Genomic DNA, 20,962 nt, shown 5'->3' on the forward strand with positions numbered 1-20,962 from the left:
TCTCTTAACCAGAATACTCATTGTACCTCCTGAGTATATGCACAGGGCCGGCCAAGTGGGTTTGTATTTAAGGTGCTAGCTCAACCTGCTGCCCATGCTACTCGCCACATGGCTATTTTTTTTAGTGATTTTTAGAGTGCTAGCTCAAGCAAAGCTAACATGTCTGTCTACCTGAGCTGGGAAGCATGCTTCAAGCAGCAGTGGAATCGTACCCACAGTAATCATAGAAGATGTCAGGTTAGAATCCTGACTCCTGGGAGAAGGAAGATTAACTGTTTGATTGTCTGCATTTACCTGTCTAGGAAGTTGACTATGTTGGGATTCTTTAACTCTTTCATTACCAGGATCTCATTAATAATCAACTCCTTCTTGGGCTGCTTCTGCAGGTTTATCTGTTTGATAGCAACCTGAAAACGAGGGAAAACAGTAAAATACAAGATGAGTGTTAGTCCTACAAACCTGAGTGCCAACCCACTGCAACGCTAAACATTTATAATATTACAGTAAAAGTTAATTGAATGATTAGAACAGAGTTGTAGACAAGGCATGTGGGTTAGTAATAACAAGGAATGCTCTGTTAAACTGTCCAACAGCTTGCTGGCTGTAGCCTATGTGCCAGGTGGGACTGGAGCTGTATTTTATAAAAAAGTCTAGCAAGTCAATAAAGTGGCAGCATGACGGCTCCAGACAGTAAGCCAAATTCAGAAGCGACACAAATGGTGATCTAAATTGCACATCAGAAAGTCAGTGTTGGTGCAGGTAGGAGTAGCTTGCAGCATGAGGGGAGGCAAATGATAGGGTTATGGCAAGAAAAGAACAGGAAACTATGAAGTGATGTGACGGGCATAGGCAATCTGCTTTATCTTACACCTTCCTACATCATCCTGTTAATTGCACTTCCACCTGTTAATTCCCCTTCCAGCGCCAGTTACCCCAAATTACTAATGTGCAACTTACACCGCTCTTAACATGATTCCATCATAGCCAAGGAAATGCAGTGCCAGCAAAAGAGTCACTGCCAACACAGTGCAGATCAGAATAGAGAGAAGTGGAGGAAGGGTTTAGGGGGACAGAAATGAAATCAGAATCAAGAGAGATGCTATTAACAGGCTTGAAGATGAGAGATTTTGTAGTGGATACAAGTGATAGCCAGTGCAAGGTTTCCAGGACAAGGCAATAGGATTGTTACTATATGTTTTGTTCTGAATAGACTAGCATTTGAATGAAAGTGCATTTGCAAGGCAAAAGAAGCTGCAAATATGAAGGTGTGAAGAGAGAATGCTCAAAAGAATGATTCAATAAAGTGAGTGATGAAAGAAAAGCAGACATGCTGTTAAACAGGTGAGAGGAAATTTCACAGCATAGCAAGACAAGGAACAAAGAGGAGCTTGGTGGGGTGACAACTTCAAAATTACAGCCATAAAGTCTGAAAAGAAGATCAAGGTTGAGAAATTGAGAGGAATGAGTTAGACCATTAATAACTATGGTATTCTTCTTGACAAGAACCATCCCCATCTATGAGTTGGAAGTAGATGTCTTATAATTAAGACAGATGGAGAAGGAATGGTCTACTGTCTGATATGTCATCACCTCCAGAGCTAAAATAGCTTTTAGAGAATGCAACTGCATATTGTCTAAATGCTGCAGTGAGGTAAAAGTGGTAATGAGGAAGCCATGTGAAAGATGGTTTCACTGCCAGAGGGAGGAAAGAGATTGGAAGTGATCAAGTGTTGGATCAATGACATCAGACACAATCAATGATCAGACACCAGAGATTTCATGGGAACTACACAGAGGATCACTAGTGTTATTGGAAGGGACAGGGAAAAGCTGACAATATGATACTGCCACAGACCGAAGCAATTCTGGAGTGGAAGAAATAGTAAGTTCTGTTCAGAGTAGAAGAGATGTCAAGTGGGTGAAGGACTGAATTGGCAGTGTTAGAATGACTCCGGAGATTACAGAATAGCAATAGTATCACTGAAAATCAGAAGGAAACCTGGGAGAGAGGCTACGTAATATTCACAATAAAACATGACAATACTGTATATTTTGGTGCACCAGAATTTTAGTTTAGTTTTTTGTTTTTTTATGGGGTTTTGGGGGGTTAGGGGCATGAGGGGGGAGCTTAAGGATCTGAGCTATTATTGTACCATGGGTTCTGGAGAGATAGGCAATGGAAAGTGTTTTTATAGGGTAGGTTGCCTGAAAGATGTATAGCGAGTTAGTTGTCTCTAACAGGAAGTAAAGAAGGGCTAGAAAAACAGAATCCAGGTATGAGATTTTGTTACAGACTGACAAGCACATAAAGTGCTTAGTGAGAGACTGGTAAAGGAAAGTACAGGGGAAAATTACTCATTGCATCCAAGGTTACGCAGAAGAGGTAGAAAAGAGGAAGAAGTCAGCAGCTATAAAGGTGAGAGGTAAAACTGCAGGTGAGAACATTTCAGCTATTAGCGAAATGAACATTCAGGTGCCAGAGAAGGTGGTGGCAGAAGGAGAGAGACTGACTGAGCTGATGGGTAAAACAATTAAAGAAAAGATTACTTTAGAAAGAAGCCAACAATTGTGAATTTTAGTTGCAGGGGACTAGTGAAGTAAAAGACGTTCAAAGGAAAACATCAAAGTAAATAGGATGGTGAAGGTTAATGAACAATTTGTAGATGACAATGATGCCACCACGTCTGCCAGATGGTATGGGTGTAATCAATGGGAATAACCTGGGAACAGGATATGGAGAAGGTAGTCTAATTAAAATAGAAGGAATTGTTTGGTGAGAAGCAATTTTCATATGGGCAAGACTATCATGGTCACAGATGAAGCTATGTAGAAGGCTAAATGCAAAATTATTGGTCAGAATTCAAGACAATATTGCCTACAACACTTAGAGGTTAAACACTTTTCAAAACCAACAACTCTGAACATCTTGGTCCCTTTGCATTTCATTGGACAAACAAAACCCTATTTTTAGTATTCATCATCTGGTTACTACAAAACAAGGACTGCACTGTTACAAATGACTATGACGAATATTCTACTGGGAAGTAATGCCAGAGATGGGAGCCACTGATAAAAAAAAAACCTATCCAATTCACTTCCATCACCCATAGATGCGGATTTAAATGGAAAATATTCACAGATCTTACCTCCTGTCCTGTTGCCACATCGATAGCTGTGAAAACTGTACCTGAAGCCCTGTGAATACAAGGTATGTGATCAGCTGTATGATTTCAAATCTAACAAGGATATACACGCAGACAGATCAAAGATTTTTTTTAAGTTTTGCACACCTAAAAACTGTAAAGAACTGCGCATTTGTGTGAAAAAATACTTCCTTTTGTTTGCAGAAAACCTGCTGCTTATTAATTTCATTGGATGACCCCTGGCTTTTGTATTGTGTGAAAGGGTAAACACACACTTCTCTAGTCACTTTTTCGACATCATTCATCATGATGTTATAGGCCTGTATCATATCCCTCCCTTAGTCATATTTTCTCTAGGCTGACTAGCCCTAATCTTTTTAGTCTCTCCTTGAAAGGAAGCTGTTGTATATCCTTGAACATCTCTGCTGCTCTCCTCTGAACCTCTTCCAGTTCCACCATATTTCTTTTTAGGCAACCAGAACTGGATACAGCATTCAAGTTGTCAGTCACACTGTGGATTTATATAGTGGCATTGTGATATTTTTCATCTCTTTCCTAATAGTTCTTTTTGACTGCCGCTGCACATTTCGTGGAAATCTTCAGAGATCTATCCATGGTAATGCCAAGAGCTCTTTCTTGGGAGGTAATAGCTTAGACCCCATCATATATGTAAATACATGTATACACATATATGTATAGTTGGGATTGTTTTTTCCCCACATGCGTTACTTTGCACTTATTGATGCTGAATTTCATCTGCCATTTTGTTACCCAGTCATCCAGTTTTGAGAGATTCCCTCTAATTCTCCTCACAGTCTGCTTTGGACTTAACTATTTTGAATAGTTTTGTATCATCTGCAAACTTTGCCACTTCACTATTCATCTCCTTTTCCAGATCATTAATGAATATGTTGAACCCAGCACAGGTCCCAGGACAGATAGTTGGGGAACCCTCCTGTTCACCTCTCTCCATTGTGAAAACTGAACGTATACCCATGCCTTTGTTTCCTATCTTTCAACCAGTTACTGATCCATGAGATGACCTTCCCTCCCATCGGCTACTTAGTTTCCTTAAGAGCCTTTGTTGAGAGACCTCGTCAAATGCTTTCTAAAAATCCAGGTACACTGCATCGACTGGATCACCCTTTTCCACATACGTGTTGACTCTCTCAAAGAATTCTAATAGTTTGGAACAGCCTGATTTCCCTTTAGAAAGCTAGTGAAATCAACAGGCAGCAAACAGCTTTCATAGAAACAAGAGGAAAAGCTTTTTCACATAATGCACAACTAACCTGTAGAACTCACTGCCACGGCATGCTTTGATGGCCAAAAGTGTAACTGGGTAAAAAAAATGAACTGGATAAGTGTATGGAGGATAGGTCTATTGAAGCCTATTAGCCCAGATGGTCAGGAGTGGAACCCCATGCTCAGGGTGACCCTAAACCTCTGATCACCAGAAGCTGGGAGTGGAAGACAGGGGTGGATCACTCCATAATTACCCTGTTCTGTACTCTCCCTCTGAAGTTCTGGAACGGGTCACTGCTGGCAACAAAATACTGGGCAAGATGGACCATGGTCTGACCTAGTACAGCAGCTGTTATGTTCTTAAGAAAGAAGGGGATTCAAGGAGTACTCAAATAAGGAGTACTAAATACAAATACCAGCCAGCTCAGAAAGAGCATACTAGTTACCACAGGACCAGCCTCTTACATAGTAAGAGGAAAACTACTTTGCTTGCATGTCAGGGTACGCAAAATCCCTATATCTTGTGCTATTCCCAAATACTGGATAAATCAGACAGACAATCAGTTCTAAAGGGGATCCTAGTCCACCCCTCATTCCCCTACACACACACAGAATATCGTTAGAGGGGATGCAAGCACAGTAAGAACAACATTTATATTTAAAAAATTATGCAAGCTCTGCCAGTATTCATCCTTCAACTGAACTTTTACACTGAAATGATTTATGGAAATATTTAGAGCAAATTAGATTAGATTGGTAGCACCTTGACCAGGGTAGGAAAAACTTGCCTTGTATCACCCTTATCTGTTCTTTTAATGTTATGACTAGTGAAAAAGTATGTTTATCTCATGAAGGGGAAGAGCAGAAAAAAGACAGAAGTTCACTTAAATGAATACATTTTCACTCCCACCCAGTCTCACCAGAAAGTGGTTTGTTTCCAAAAAGAGACATTAACGCACAAGCACAGTCCCATAAAGGAACAGATTCAAAACTTCCACTACCGTTTGAAGTCTCCTGCATCTGATTATTACTTCTTATACACTGACATTTCTGCTTTAATAAACAGTGGCTAAATGACAAAAGTACATCACGCCTTTAATACTGGTTCATTCACTAAAAAATTTTGGACAGCTCTACAAATACTCACCCCTGTCCAATTTTTTCATATCTGGTGTATTTTTTCTTGGGATCTCCTATGCTCACAATAGTCCCTGAAAAAAAATTCCACACAAAACATAAAACCAACCAGTGACTTAAGGGAGCATTCTTCACTTTTTATTAGAGTACAATGTGTACTTTTTTCTTTTGATTCTTAAGGACATAAAAACTTTTTATACTGAACTGCACTTCAGTTAAATGATATTCTTCTGTATGACATTTGTGACTTATAACACTTTTGTGGGATGAATCAGTAATAAATCCAGTAATTGTACTGTCTATTTTAAACTAAGTCATTGCCTCTTTTGTGCTAGACAATGGCATTGGTTGGTGAATGAGTGCATCTATGAAGATTATCAAATTAGGGACAGCAAAAATCCACTGTATTCTGCACTAAAAGGAACAGTTCCGTAGAAGCTGATCACTGAGCCACAAGTGCAACATTGAAGCTGTTTTAGGGCCAAACAGGGAAATTTTGTTTACTTGTTAATTTCCATTCTTCAAGACCAGTCCAGATTCCTGAACACAGTTCCTCCCAACTAGCAGGTGACAGAAAATAACCAAGTCTTTGGGCTACGTCACACTTACATGAAAAATGGGGATGATGGCCTAGTCAAAAGACTTAGTCATTTGTCTCCATTTTCTGGCTAACAGAAACTACAACCAAGCATCTGTACAGATTGTTTTATAATAGCGTCAGTTCATACATCATGCTGATTTGATATCTGCAGTCTTTTCTGTAATAGACTCCAACAGGTATTATCAGGTCAAAGCAATGTGCTGATGAGGTCTGCACAGACCTCTCCCTTATAAATAAGGGAATTACCGATAACTAGCATCAATACTGGAATTTGTATTTAAAAAAAAATACAACTCACGTAGCTTTTCCATGATGTCTTCATCTGACATTTTGGTCTTCTTTTTCTGCTTGTCAGCCGACTTGGAAGCACTATCACAAGTGTCACCAGCTGGTGCAGGGATAGGGTCAATTACAGACCGTGTGTAAATCTATGAGGAAAGAAAAAACATTCACTATTAGAGCTCAGAGTTCTCTTTGCAACTGCCATAAATTCTTATCTGACCACCACCATTGTTTCACTTAAAACTTTTGGAACCAGGAACCACTTGTTCTGAGAATTGCTGTTTTTGAATACTAGCCAACATGACTGCAACACTACTTGATTCTGAAAGACTGACCTGTAGACTTGCTGGACAGCACAGATGGCTAGGGGTCAATTTACTCAGAAAAGAGATCGCTGATGCCTCTAGCTTCTATAGTTTCTACAGCTGGGGACTCATTGCAAAACTGTTCTACAATGTATTTTGGTACATCATTGCTTTGCTCTGCCAGACTAGGTGGAAATCTCTCCAAACACTGCAGAAGCATGAACTACATAATCTGGTTTTCACTTCCATAAAATGCTAATTTGAAAGCTTAGCTGGAAATACAGCCATTACTAAGCACAGTAGTCTAACCTCCACCTTTTTTTGCAGGGTTGAGGGAAGGCTTTCTATCCATTTGTTCTCTAATAGGATGTCCTTATTACACCATATGCTGGAACAGAGGCTAGGGTTTGACTGTCCCTTCATCCTTTGTACATTTTCTCTTATTTCTTCAGTCTTTCCTCACATTACATGATGCCCACCCATCAAAGAGGATAGAAACTGCTCTTTATTTAACTGTGGGACAAATCATCTGTGGAGATTCTGTGAAGTAGTAAGCTATAGTAAAATGAAGATGCAGCAGATACCTTTGCACAGCCCAATCTTTTGGTTTTGGGGAGCAGAAGATAGTTCAGATTTGTACATGGGTCTCCCCTTAACTACCTAACTGTTCATCATTTGAAAAACTACATAAATTGAGTTATACTTGCTCATGTGGCAATATTTACAGATCTTTAGACATGTAATGTTCCACCTATATCCTTATTTAAACGTCATGTGGCCTATTTCTTAAAGCAATATTCTGTGAACATTGTATACATTCCACACCTACCCCTCAGACAAAGAAAGGCAACAGTGGAAGAGAAGATGAATTTTGGCCTTTATAGGCGCATAGGGAGGGTCTCTGGAGGGAGGTTGGGGTGAGGGAGTTAAAGATGGTGCTAAAGCTTAACTAAGAACTTAAGTGTTTAAGTTCTCAAATGTAAAATTAATACTAATAATATTCTTGTTGGTGGAATAAATTCCCACTTAACTACAATGCAGCGGGTTTTTTGTGATAGGATAATAGTTTAATAGAAAAAATCAAGCACACAGTATGTGAGTTTAAGTTTTTTTAAAATGTACATTACCCACAATATCTGGGATTTGCTAGGCACATTGGTAAAGTTTTCTAATGATCCTCCTTATAATGTGTTTTAGAGGATGAGGAAATGAATTTGGGGTCTTTTTTTTCCCCTCCAAGCAGACCTGCAAAATATAGCACTAATTTGGATACTCCTGGTCCAACTGGTACCTGGGAGTTAGCTATAGCTAGGAAAAAACATGACTACTCAAATAAAATTAATATAAATAAAGTGAAATTTTGCAAAAAATAATCTTCTCCAATCTGGTGTGGGCAGGGACCATAGGAAGAAGCCTGCAATAGACAGACCAGAAAGTAATGTAAAAAAAGCAAAAATACCAGAGTAAATTTAAAAAAAAACAAAAAACACTCACTGATTTTGTATGATCTGGACGAGGGGCAATAACCGGAGGAGGAACCTCTTCATCATCGTCATCTTCTACTACTGCTGTTGAGGGCTCTGAACCTTTGGCATTGGGCTATATTTTTGTTATTGAATGGAATAAAGGGGAAATAAAGTATTTATTTCCTAGAAACAAAGCTGTTGTTTTTCCCCAAAACTGTGAACAGCTTATGAGTTTTAAGGCATTTTTAGAATGAGGATTCAGGAATTCTTAGTAATTTAGAACTAAAGTAAGTATGCTGAGAGACATAAGAGTCTCAGTACATTTATTACAACATTCAGTTTATTACATTCCATTTATATATATAATCATGATCATATATGATATGTTCATGATTATAACAATACTTTTATTAAAAAAGAAATATCTGAATATTTATATTACCTCTTCTACTACTCTAAGTTGCCAGAAGCATATGTTAAGCATTTCTCACCATTCTTTAAATAATAAATAGACATCCATGGGAAGCATTTAGCAGACACACAAGAATTTGTAAACATCCTTAAAATTAAACCACCTACTGGGCACTTTGTTTCCTGTGGGAAACGGTTAAAAAATACAATTCAATAAAACGTTACTAAATTTATTATGAAGTATATAATATGAGATTAAATTTAATTAAGAAAAACACTAATTGAGTAGGCTTAGAAGGGTGCAAGCAATAATAAGTACACTTACTGCTGGTGTTCCTGAAGCGAAACCATCTTTTTCTAAACAGCAAGAAGAGTAATAAGTGAATATAAATAATTAGTGGAATAATAAATAATAAAAGTGGACTTTATAGAAAACATGAGCAACACATCAGGAATATGGACAGTTCATGAGATTTCCCTGCTTCCAAACAGGTGAATTTCCAGGGTTGATGAATGAAACATCTATTTCCTTGACTAGATGCAGGCAGGTGTTACAAAAACTTTTTCCCCCCACAGGTCAGGCAATATATTTTTCAAATCCTGACTTGCTACATGATTGGATCTCACCTGAATGGCGACTGTTTTTGTCAAATTGTGCTCTGGTTTTGATGTGCATACGAAAGAGAAGATTATGACCAAACTGATAAGGCAAAGATGTGAAAAACCCCTAACACCAGGCTACTTTTAGAAGGGAAATCTTTTTGATTTAAACAGCTAAAAGGAACCACACACACTGGAAAAATAAAATCAGATGTTTTTCCCAGACACTCACATACACCTATCACTTCTAACGCAAGTTGTAGACAAGTTACACTGAACCTTTGGTCCTATCTCAGAATATCAGGGTTAGAAGGGACCTCAGGAAGCCATCTAGTCCAACCCCCTGCTCAAAGCAGGACCAATTCCCAGACAGATTTTTGCCCCAGATCCCTAAATGGCCCCCTCAAGGACTGAACTCACAACCCTGGGTTTAGCAGGCCAATGCTCAAACCACTGAGCTATCCCAAAACTATCATTTGGGAAAGTTGAGCCAATGTAAGTTACTGCACAGTAACTGTTCAAAAGCATGTTCTGACTAGAGATAATGGGAGTGATAACCCTTACAGAACGTTACCAATTAATCATAGTCTTATAGTTCTAGCTTCATAAAGACAGGTCATTCATTAATTGATTTTAGCTGACTGGTAATGCCATTTTGAATTATCTTGTTCCATTTGTTCTCTTACCCACCTGAAACAGGAAACTGACTAGACAAAGAGTGCAACTTTAGTGGAACCTTTATTTATGAGTGTCCCTTACCCATTAGATACTATTTTGATTCTTTGGCACAGGCCTATCTTCCCAATTCTAAGTAATGACTACAGGGAAGAGCAGACTGGGTTGTAAGAACCAAACTCTTCCTCTGAATGTCTCATATGTACTTGTCTCTCACCTGGAGCGGAGAAGCTCAGGTACTTCTGTTTTGCCGTGTCTTTGGAGTCATAGAATTTCAGCACATCTAGTACAGCCTGAGGGTTCTTCTTCTGCTCTAGCTTGGTGATATTTGAGGTCTGTAGCAATCGAGCCCATTGCTCTGGCATTCCCTGAAATAGCAGACAAGCTTAATACTTAATATTTTTAAGTCATTTAAAAAAAATCAGAATGGGTTTTCATTATTCTGTGACTTAAAGTGACTAAAATGTGGTGGGGGTTTCAGTCACTGAGTTGAACACGTATAGGTGACAGTATAAACCAAGCCTTCAGCTAAGCTAGCACAAACATTCAATAGCTCTATCAGGTTTTCTGGCCTACTGGGGCACTGTAGGAAGAGGTTGTGTTCCTCGCAGCCTCTTGCCCCTACATACGCCCTCTCCTGATCAGGTACATTAAACTGGCATTCCCCATTCATTGCTCAGTCTGATTTTCTATGTACATATCTACTGAAAATGGAAGTGAACTAACCAAAGGGGCTACTTCATTTTTCTACAGGCTAATAGAACCCTTTAGTGAGAATTCCTCCCATGTGGTATAAAGTAAAGCATCAGGATTCCAGTGACTAATATTAAACATTTCATTAGGGTGTGCACCCAGGAAATTTTTTTATTATTCTTTTTTTAAAAGGTGATCATCATAAAGGTTGGAGTGCGGGAGGGAGTATGGGGTGTGGCGGGAGGTTTGGGGCAGGGGGTTGGGGTGCGAGGTTCAGGCAGGGGGCTTAGTGCAGGGAGTTGGGGTGCAGGAGGGGTGCAGGGTGCAGGCAGGGGGCTCGGGGCATGGAGTTGGGGTGCAGAAGGGGTATGGCGTGCAGGCAGGGGGCTCAGAGCAGGGGGTTGGGGTGCAGGAGGGGTGCAAGGTGCAGGCAGGGGGCTCAGGGCAGGGAGTTGGGGGAGGCAGGGTGCAGGAAGGGTTTGGGCTCCAGCCTGGCGCCACTTACCTGCAGCAGAGTGCTCCTAGCCTGCTTACCCTGGCCCCATGCTGCACCACTCACCATGTCCCTGCACGGCCCCTGGGGGAGGGGAGGTGGAGGGCTCTGCGTACTGCCCTTGCCACACCTCCAGGTACCTCCCTCGAAGCTCCCACTTTCCGCGGTTCCCCATTCCCAGCCAATGAGAGCTGCAGGGGGCACTGCCTGGAGCAACAGACAGAGCCCTCTGCTTTCTCCCCAGGGACATGGCGCCGTGCCGACCGCTTCTGAGAGCAGCGCGGGGCCTGCAGCACCATGAGGGGCAAATCCTGTGGGCCAGATCCAAAGCCCTGAGGGGCCAGATCCAGCCTGCGGGCATTAGGGTATGCCTGGGCACACCTGGCACATTCTGTGAGCATACCTATGTTAAACATTTATATTGCAGTAATACCTATGGGGCCAACCAAGGTCTCAGTGTGGCAGGCACTGTAAATGACTTGTGATGGAGAGGAACAGACTAACTTACACCTTATTCTTAAGTGACAAATTCTCCTCACTTCAGCAAGGAACCCTATGGCTTTCTGAATAGTTCTAGGACAGGTATACTTACAGTGAATTCTCCAGTAACAGCATCAAAGCCAACATGGATGGTGTGTTCAAAGTCTGATGGAGGAGAAATTTCTGGCCTTTCCTTTTCCTTTTTCTTGCTTCCTAAAAGACAACATTGAAAACCATCCACTTAAATTCAGAGAAGTTTCGGTCACAAGATAGAAGATCCCCATTGTCCATGTTTAATACAATGAAAATCTTTGAGCAGTAATATATCCTTATATTTATTCTGAAATTTGGATATGAACTTTTCATAAATCCATGGAGCAGACAGTCCTGCAACATTTAAATTTTAGTTTAAGTTTCAGTGTAAGAACTGCTAATTCACTGCATTGAAAGTTATTTATATTGTAGTAGCACTCAAAACCTGAATCAGAATCAGGACCCTATTGTGTCAGGTGCTGTACAAAAACATAAGTCTCTCTAGTCTCAAAGAGTATCTAATTTAAGACAAGATGCAAAAGTGGGTGTAACAAGCCACAGAAAGGGGAAACGGTGATGAATCAGAAAGATTAATATGTATAAGATCATGCAGTTAGACAGATGAACTATGTGTACAGCCTTATTCAGATTCAATTACATTTTTAATTAGCTATTTTCTTAAACAAAACTATTAGGTTATTTCCATTGTTGTTTAATTTCAGACTTTTAAACAAAAATCTTTGCCTTTTCCCTTTTTTATATTTTTAAATTAAAATCCTAAATACAAATCAGTTCCCTTGTTACCCCCCTTTTTTTCCCAAGCTGGCCATACTCTGCTCAAGGTCCATTTTTATACCATCTCCTCCACAAACTATCAAGTCTCCTTTAAACAAAAATGTACCCACAATTAAGTTGGTGACACCACAGGTAAGCCAGAAACACTGACAGGTATACTGACTGCTGCTTCCACTACCCTCTTCTTCCTCCCAGGAAGAGTTCGTGTCCTTTAGTGGTCACTCCCTAGTGGAGGGAGAAATGGCGGTGGGTGCGGCTTTCAAGATCTCTTTGAAGAGAGGGGACTGGGTAGCAGGGCATGGGGGAGCCTGACCTACCATCAGGTATGTTCAGTGTGTGATCTTGGAAACAACTGCAGATTCTGACACTAGGTCTACTTACTGATAAACAGCTGCATTTATTCTAGTGTGCATCAATCCAGTAATAATGCCACATTGTGCTTATTATAATAAATGAAGTACAGTGCATGCACAGCACCCATTTTTAAATACCTATTTTTGTCTGACTTAATTATTGCTTTACAAGTTTCTAAACAAAATAACCTTTTCAGTGAAGGTGATGCTATAAATTTTAAAGAAATTTTAAAATAAACAAACATTGCAGCTCAAATTATATTTACTTTGTTTTAAAATCACCTTAAGACTAAGGATTATGTCAAATTTCAGTCCAGGAAATAAAAATAAATAAATAAAAAGGTTAAGTTATAAGCAGCCTCAATTTTAACTGTAATGTGTCTATGGAGATTCAGAAATATGGGGAACAGCACATGCTACAGTTGAGCAAAGTGGGCCAGACAATAGTTAATAAAAGTAAGACTTTATCCACTGGGATTTCACAGTTGGGTATTCATTCAAACATGGAGCCGAGGATTTGTTTCTAATTACCAGCTTTTACTGTATTTCCAACTGTACAGACCCTCACACTAACAGGAAAGGAAAGGAAAGGGAATTAAAGACTATATTTAGAACTGAAAAGCCATGTGGCTTGCCTAGAACTGAACAATATATTGGAAAGACATTGCTGTTATAAACAGGATATCTTTAATATGGCTGCACAGGTCTGGAAGCCAAAATGTAAATGGATTGACAAATGCTCTTATAAAGAAAAATACTTCAACTAAAGGACTAGGAAAACCTGATTATCACTTTATATGAAAGCATTAGGGCATCACTCCTTGACCAACTTTTTGCTTCTAATTGTGTGGAAACAGAAAGTGACTTATGTTCCTCAAAAAGACTCTTGGTCTGAAGCATTTGATGGCTTCTAGAGGACATAACTTGGTGTTTAAATCCCCAGGCATGTGCTACACAAATAAACCCTTCTTCTTTAAATCAAATACACATCTTATTAGTACACTGGGCAAAGACTCTAAGAACCATTGCTCCACCCACAGAAATAACAGACCACAGAAATACATTAAACAAATACAGGCAGCAGAACTGAGCCAAGAGGCTGTATCGATGAGTCACGCTTTGGCAGCAGGTACTTGAGGCTCCTTAACAAAGCCACTGTGAGGCCACCCTATTTCTGAACCTCTAATTATATTTGCATTACAGTTCTGTATTTAAAAGGGACTCCCTTTAGTACAGTGTGACACCTTTGTTTCAAACCACAAATCGGTTTAAGAAATGATTCCTTATTCTCAGGCTAACACTAGCTCAGAGTGTTGCAGAATTAGTAGTGTTCTGAGCCTCTGGAGAGGAAAGAGCACCCCTCAGGCCATTTTCCAATTACCTTCATGGTTGAAAGGCTTGAGAGCAAGACATTTACACAGAACTACTCAGATGGAGGTTAAAATATGGGATCTTTCAAGGTGGTGCTAATGGGGAGCAAAACAAGCAGAAATGTAAAATCCTGGAGAAAACCACAACCCCGGATTATAAAATATTTTAAAAAACACTAAAAAATGCCCCAAATTACACTAAAGGAATCTTAGCTCAATCACTAATAAATATTCCACACAAGAAAGCTTGTTCTGACTTATTCCAAGGATGATCACTTAAAAAAGCAACAAGTAGAACACCAACATTGAGTGAACACAGCAAATGTATTTATTTTGACAGAACTGCCCCACGCTAGAGGCGCTATGGTTATAGCGAAGTGTTGGAACTAAGGTTGAGAGTCAATTACCTTTTAAAAGAATTAATTCTGCATGCTCTACATCCTCACACTGACTTGGATTGTCTTGAAATTTGCAGTCCCTCATGGAGATGAGGAGTAGGGTTAGAATTCCAAATCTGGAATCTCAAGTTACAAACTTCTTGAAAAACCCGGCATTTTATAAAATCACTTGGTTCTTCTAATTTGTTTTGTACTCACCTTAAACTAAGGCTCTGATCTCCCACAAATTGATGTCACTCGCTCAGGATTTACCTCAGCTAAGGGATGGCACTCACTATCCCTCTGAGCGGGAGAGGATTGTACTGAATAAATTATTAAGGGCAACATTTGTAATTCGAGGTCAGGAAATGCCATGCTGATGTGTCTAAAAGGCAGAAATGTTCATCTGCAACAAATTGTTTTCCAGGCAATCTGTCATCACAGTAACTGGGTGGTTCAAGATGAAATGTGGTCATTGAACCTGAACTACAACCAGGCGGCATGTGTTCAAGCTCTACCCTTGGCAGTTTTTAAGTGTCTTATGCATGTTCCTTGTTCTCTGCCTGAATTCTGCAGGGGCTTCTTTTGGAAGTTATGCTCGGTGATCAAATTTTCTGGTGTAAGAGTGATATTTGAAAGTGCTCTAAGATACATGTACAGACTCTGATTTTACTTTCAAACAGATGGAAAATGAAACGTTCTAGTAAAAGCCATTAGAATAATGTAATCATGTTTCCTAAACAAGGGAACTGAGAGTGATCAAAGGAAAGCAAGTTGCTGTGTATTGTGTCATGGGGTTCCTGATCCACAGCTCCCCTAACATGAGTTGCTCAAAACATTTCCAAATTGTTATATATATAAAATTTCCTGTGGGTACAGAGCTGGAGGATAGATAGATATACCATCCACACCCATACAAGAAAGAAAAAAAAAAAAAAAAAAAGAAGAACAGTGAGGCAGGTCAGCACTTCCCCCCTCCAGCATGCCAACAGCCCTGCTGATCAGTTTCTTCCCCTCCTTCCCACTCCACTGCACCCAGGAAGCACTAGGGGGCGGGGGGGGGGGGGAGAGGAGCAGGGGCAGGAAGAGGCTGGAAAGGAGCTTGCAGGAAGGGGTGGACAGGGGTTGAGTATATCCTGGCAACTAGGCAGAGTAACGCCTCACTTAACACTGTAGGTAACATTCCTGAAAAATAAAACTTTAAGCGAAATGATGTTAAGCCAATCCAATTTCCCCATAAGAATTAATGTAAATGAGGGTTTTAGGTTCCAGGGAAATGTTTTTCACCAGACAAAAGACACACACACACACACACACACACACACACTATAAGTTTTAAACAAACAATTTAATACTGGTACACAGTGATGATGATTGTGAAGCTTGGTTGAGGTGGAGGTGTCAGAAGGTGGGATATTTCCCTTACTGCCAAATAATGAACTAGCAATTGGCTGAGCCCTCAAGGGTTAACACTTTCACTCTAAGAGGCAGCAGGAATCCAGGAAGATAGGCGCATTTCCCCTTTAAGTACACTGCTTTGTTAATTAGATCAGCTTGCTGAGACCGCAGCTGCTGCAAGCTCCCTCCATCCTGAGCCCTGGTGTGTCCCCCCTGCTGTATGGAAGATGGAGTAAGTAGGGTGCAGGAGCAGAGGGGAAGAGGACACCTTGACATTAGCTCTCCTCTTCCTTCCCTCTCCCCCGTACAGCAAGCAGGAGTCTTGGGATTGATGCTGTGGCAATCAATCCACCAGGGGTCGATATAACACATCTAGTGAAAACCCGCTAAATCAACCGCTGATCGCTGAGATGTCGACTTCAGTACTCCACCAGATTGAGAAAAGTAAGGGCAGTCGATGGGAGAGTGTCTCCTGTTAACACAGTGTAGCGTGGACCTCATAGTAAGTAGATCTAAGCTATGCCAATTTGAGTTACGTTATTCACCTAACTAAAGTTGCATAGCTTAGATCAACCTTTCCCTTTAGTGTAGACAAGGCCTTCATTGTTGAGGACTTGTCTACACAGGGAAACTGATCACCACAGCTGCTGGATGACTCACTTGTCTGGACACTATTCCAGAATAAAAGTGACCTTATTCCAGAATATATAGTCCGTTCCCAAAGGTTAATGCCTATTATCCATTGTAGAGAAACTCCAGAAGAATACTGAAAGCCATCTTATGAATATGCATCATCCTGCCTCTGGGGTTTCTTCTAAGAGGTAAAGCATAGTCATGGACTGACTGCTATTGGGACAGACAGATGAGTGAAGTAAGAACTGCCTTAGGGGAAAAAGACTCAATATGGTGAATAAATCATTAGAGGAACAAAGTCTCTCCAAGCAAGGTGATGAAACCTGTGTCAGCATGACTGAAACAGTCCTGCTGGGTATATCAGGCATAAGAAGAAGCAGGGAGGGGAAGAGCAGAACCAGGAGGTATTAGAATGGAATATATTAAATAGAAGTAAAAACAGTGAGGCTAAAACTGGTTTCCTAGTAATAACATCAGATAGTAACATGTTACTCTAGTCCCTCACCCACAAAATCCAGCCACGCTAATACCAATACATTTAAAATAGCTCTATTTTAATGTCTAAATATTTGCTCCTCTACAGTGACAATTTCTAATTCTCAGATAGTTGTACATGCTTAGCAGATATAATAATAATCTCCAAAGGAGAATACTCATACAAAAAAAGTCATTAATTAAATTCTAAAAGGCCCAGCGATATATTAGGTCTAAAGGAGGCTCACTGTGTAACAGGATTTATTTGGTATAGATTCTGTTAGCAAATTAATTTGGTGATTTTAATTTTTTTCCCTATGGTTCTGAAATGCAGGGAAATTTAAATTAAGGCTAAAACCAACGTCCAGGGCTGTAAATTATTATTTGCTCAAATACAATTTTATAAATGGGGTGCATGTGGAAGGAAGGCTAGTGCGTTATTTATTTGCATTGCAGTGGCGCACAGAGGCTCCAAAAGGAGATCAAGCATCAGAGTACAGTACACTGCACTGTACATGTCCATAACAAAAAGGGCTTTTAACCTAAGTGTAGGACTGGAGATAAAAAGCAGACACTATGAAGAGTAAGGGGAGCAGAAGGTAGAAGGGGTTTTCTGAAGGGTGATTTAAGATGGTGGAATGGAATTTTATTTTGGAGGGTTTTTCTGCCAGCTACCAATTTAGTTATAGTGTCCTCGTTCCCCACCCCCCCTCCTTATCCCCCCAACAATCCACGTTCAAGGGCCTTCAGTTTCCTCTTAGCCAAATCAAACGTGTATCCTGGACATTAGCACTTCCTTAAAGAAGGTATTATCTGCAGTTGGAAAGACTAGTATAATGAGATCTGATACACACTAATCTTCATAGCATGGACTTGTTTGAGTGTTTGCAACACTCACACAGCGTAAAGAAAGAGCAAGGGGAAACATATCCAGTACTCATGGAAGGTTGTTTTGTCTGCTCTGAGCTCTCTTACCTTTTTCAGTGCCAGAGAAGATGGAGATGATTTTGTTCCTAGGTTTTCTCTCTTCTGGTACAGAGGGCAGGGGTTTCAAGCTGTGGTTGGTAGACAACTGGTCTTTGCCCCCTGAACTGAAGATGGTACTGCTCATTCGGACGGGAGGGGCTGGTGGCTTATCTTCCAGTTCTCCGTTATCAGACATGGCTCTTAATGGCTAGACAAAGCCCTGAAATGGAAAATAGGAGACAAGCATAAAAATGACTGGCAAATGTAAGGTAACAAAGCACTAGAAACAAATGCCGGATTCCTTCCAAACTGCCAGCAAAACTAACTACAAAGGAAGGAGGATGCATTTCCACTGGAAGGTGTACCAGGCATGTTAACTAAGCTAACACCATGATCTAAGTCTTTTCTTATCCATTTTATAATTAGGCTTCAAAGGATATTTTTATCTCTAGGTGTCGTAAATGTCAATTTCACCCTACACAAACTGACAAATATTTTTTCAATCAATAATACAAATTTACAGATAGGCAAAGTAAGAAAACTGCTGCTTGAGTACTTTGAGTTTGGTTTAAGGACATTTACTTTGTATATTTTGAAATGTGGTGTTGATGATTTGTGTTTCTCAACTGTTATCAAGTTTTAACCTTTCGAATCTCAACATCAATTGTTAAATAATTATTGTCTGACCCCACCACAATTTCCTGCAACTGTGAAAATTTAAATCAATAATCAAAATACTTAAAACCAAACACTGATATCTGTTTAAATGAATTCCACCAAGCCTATTTATAATGCAAACTCTTCGGGGCAGGGACAGCATTTAGGTTCTACATAGTGACAAGCACTCTGTTAACACTAAAATAGATATTTAATGAAAATAGTGTTCCTCTTCTCCGCCTAGCAGCACATTTGCTACTACCTGCTTTTGAATGGCCTACTTTTACATATGCTGACTAGACACTACCCTTCTTGGTACCTCAGATCTGCAAGAGAAGTTCCAAAAGTAAACCAAGTTAAAAATTCAAACTAATCAGGGTCACAGAAGGCAGATAAGGAAAAGACTAACTACAATAATTCCAACAGCCACCAATTATGAATGATACAAATAGAAAAAAATTTTATATGCGCCCTAGAAACAACACCTCCAATACAAATCCCTTACAAGACGCAATACCACCATTCAATGGAAAAGGAATGTCTGAAAGAAAACATGGCAAGAAAAGCTACCCTGGGTCCTTCCAAAATAACCATCAATTAAATGTGACAGAACTCTACCTCAAAAGCATGCCAGGACTCAAACAATCCTTCGGCTGTCTTATGGATGAGGCTGGAAGTGGCTTAATATACATCAGTAATAAATGGCATCTGTAACCAGCCAGTTCCACTACGCAAAGTCATTTTGCCCCTATTTGCCAGTCCATAAAATGGGTCTTCTCACCTCTGGGAAATGCTTTAAGATACTTCAATGAAAGGTGCTCTCTTGGCAAACAGTAACTGACCCAGACTGAAGAGCCACTACGATTACTGAAGTATTTACATCCAATACTGAAACATACATCAATTAAGAAAATATTCAAACTTGGCAGCATTCTGAAACAATTTTTTATTATTCTTCAGCATGAAATTTTGCATGGTGGGATTTCCACAAGAGACAGCGATAATAGCCCTGCATTTCTATTATGCTTTTATGCAGCTGGATCCCAAAAGGCTTGATTGCTTGAACTGACTGTACAACGTACACTTTTTTTTCTGTGCTTTAAATAAAAACACATTAATGCTTTAAGATGAAAAAAAATCTGCAAATGAACAGTTAAGAGACCCAGATAATTCAATTTTCCCTGCTCATAAACCTTCACTCACTCTTATCCCCGAGTTACATTGCCTAAAATTTGCAAAAGTATATTCACAATTACTAAGAAGTTGTTTGAAATTGATTTTTTTTAAATAAATGAGATTTGATAGTCTAGTAATTTGTTGACCTGATTTTTGTGGATAAGCATTTTTGCAAATTATAGGCGGTAATGTTAAAATTGGGTGGGCAGTATAACCAGGTGGGACGAATGCAAGGTGATGAAGGATTAAAGGCAGCGAGCAACAGAAAGAATCCCTGAACTGTTCATTTCCCGAGACTTTAGCATTTTGTTTTTTAAGAAACATTTAACGGTTAAAGCAAACAGGAGCTACTCAAATGACAAGATTGAGCTTCTTGTCTCCTGCAAGACAAAGAAAAACCAATGCTTTTAGCTTCTTGATTATTCAGATAATTGAGACAACTGGGCTAGAAGACAGGCACAATGTTGAGAGCTACTAGCGGTTGGCTGCTACTGGGATTCCCATTTAAAACAAAAACAAAAAAAAAAACAGCAGTGTCCTTGTGTTCAAATGCCTCCATTAATACTAAAATGGAGAAAGGCCAAGGAGAGCCAGAACCTAGATGAGAAGTTCCACATTCGGGAAAACCCACACTGGATTTCCCCCCATAATAGCCTGCTGATTTTTACTGTCTCTACTCATAATGAAATATGGAGCTGTCATAAGCAGATAGTTAAGGGTTAATGTCTCTTTTACCTGTAAAGGGTTAAGCAGCTCAGTGAACCTGGCTGACACCTGACCAGAGGACCAATCGGGAGACAAGATACTTTCAAATCTCGGTGGAGGGAATTCTTTGTCTGTGCTGTTTGTTTCGTTCTTTGTTCGCTCTTGGAGCTAAGAGGGACCAGACGTGCAACCAGATCTTTCTCCAATCTTTCTAAAACAGTCTCTCACATTCAAAATAGTAAGTACTAGCTAGAAAAGGTGGATTAGGCTTATGTTGTTTTCTTAACTTGTGAATGTGTATTTTGCTGGAAGGATATTTTTACCTCGGTTTGCTGTAACTTGTATCTTAGGCTAGAGGGAAGGGAGTCCCTCTAGTCTATACAAGTTGAAGACCCCGTAAACATTTTCCATCTTGATTTTACAGAGATAATTTTTACTTTTTTCTTTCTTTAATTAAAAGCTCTCTTTTTTAAGAACTTGATTGATTTTTTCCC

The 20,962-nt window shown here is 39.8% G+C and overlaps 1 protein-coding gene across 4 annotated transcripts in view; it reads right to left on the reverse strand.

Moving 5' to 3' along the window:
• Window positions 1-20,962, reverse strand: part of PAK2 (p21 (RAC1) activated kinase 2) — a 76,889-nt gene that overhangs the window by 16,815 nt on the left and 39,112 nt on the right. For all 4 annotated transcript variants that reach the window (XM_030574408.1, XM_030574411.1, XM_030574412.1 and 1 more), the window contains 9 exons: window positions 17,940-18,150; window positions 11,644-11,744; window positions 10,083-10,233; window positions 8,916-8,947; window positions 8,208-8,312; window positions 6,425-6,554; window positions 5,536-5,599; window positions 3,147-3,195; window positions 295-407 (listed from right to left, as the gene is read on the reverse strand). In XM_030574408.1, coding sequence (XP_030430268.1) covers window positions 295-407; window positions 3,147-3,195; window positions 5,536-5,599; window positions 6,425-6,554; window positions 8,208-8,312; window positions 8,916-8,947; window positions 10,083-10,233; window positions 11,644-11,744; window positions 17,940-18,126 — 932 coding nt within the window. In that variant the 5' untranslated portion in view covers window positions 18,127-18,150. The remainder of the gene's footprint in view (window positions 1-294; window positions 408-3,146; window positions 3,196-5,535; window positions 5,600-6,424; window positions 6,555-8,207; window positions 8,313-8,915; window positions 8,948-10,082; window positions 10,234-11,643; window positions 11,745-17,939; window positions 18,151-20,962) is intronic.

The sequence above is a fragment of the Gopherus evgoodei genome, chromosome 9 (genome assembly GCF_007399415.2).
Source record: "Gopherus evgoodei ecotype Sinaloan lineage chromosome 9, rGopEvg1_v1.p, whole genome shotgun sequence".
Lineage (NCBI taxonomy): Eukaryota > Metazoa > Chordata > Testudines > Testudinidae > Gopherus > Gopherus evgoodei.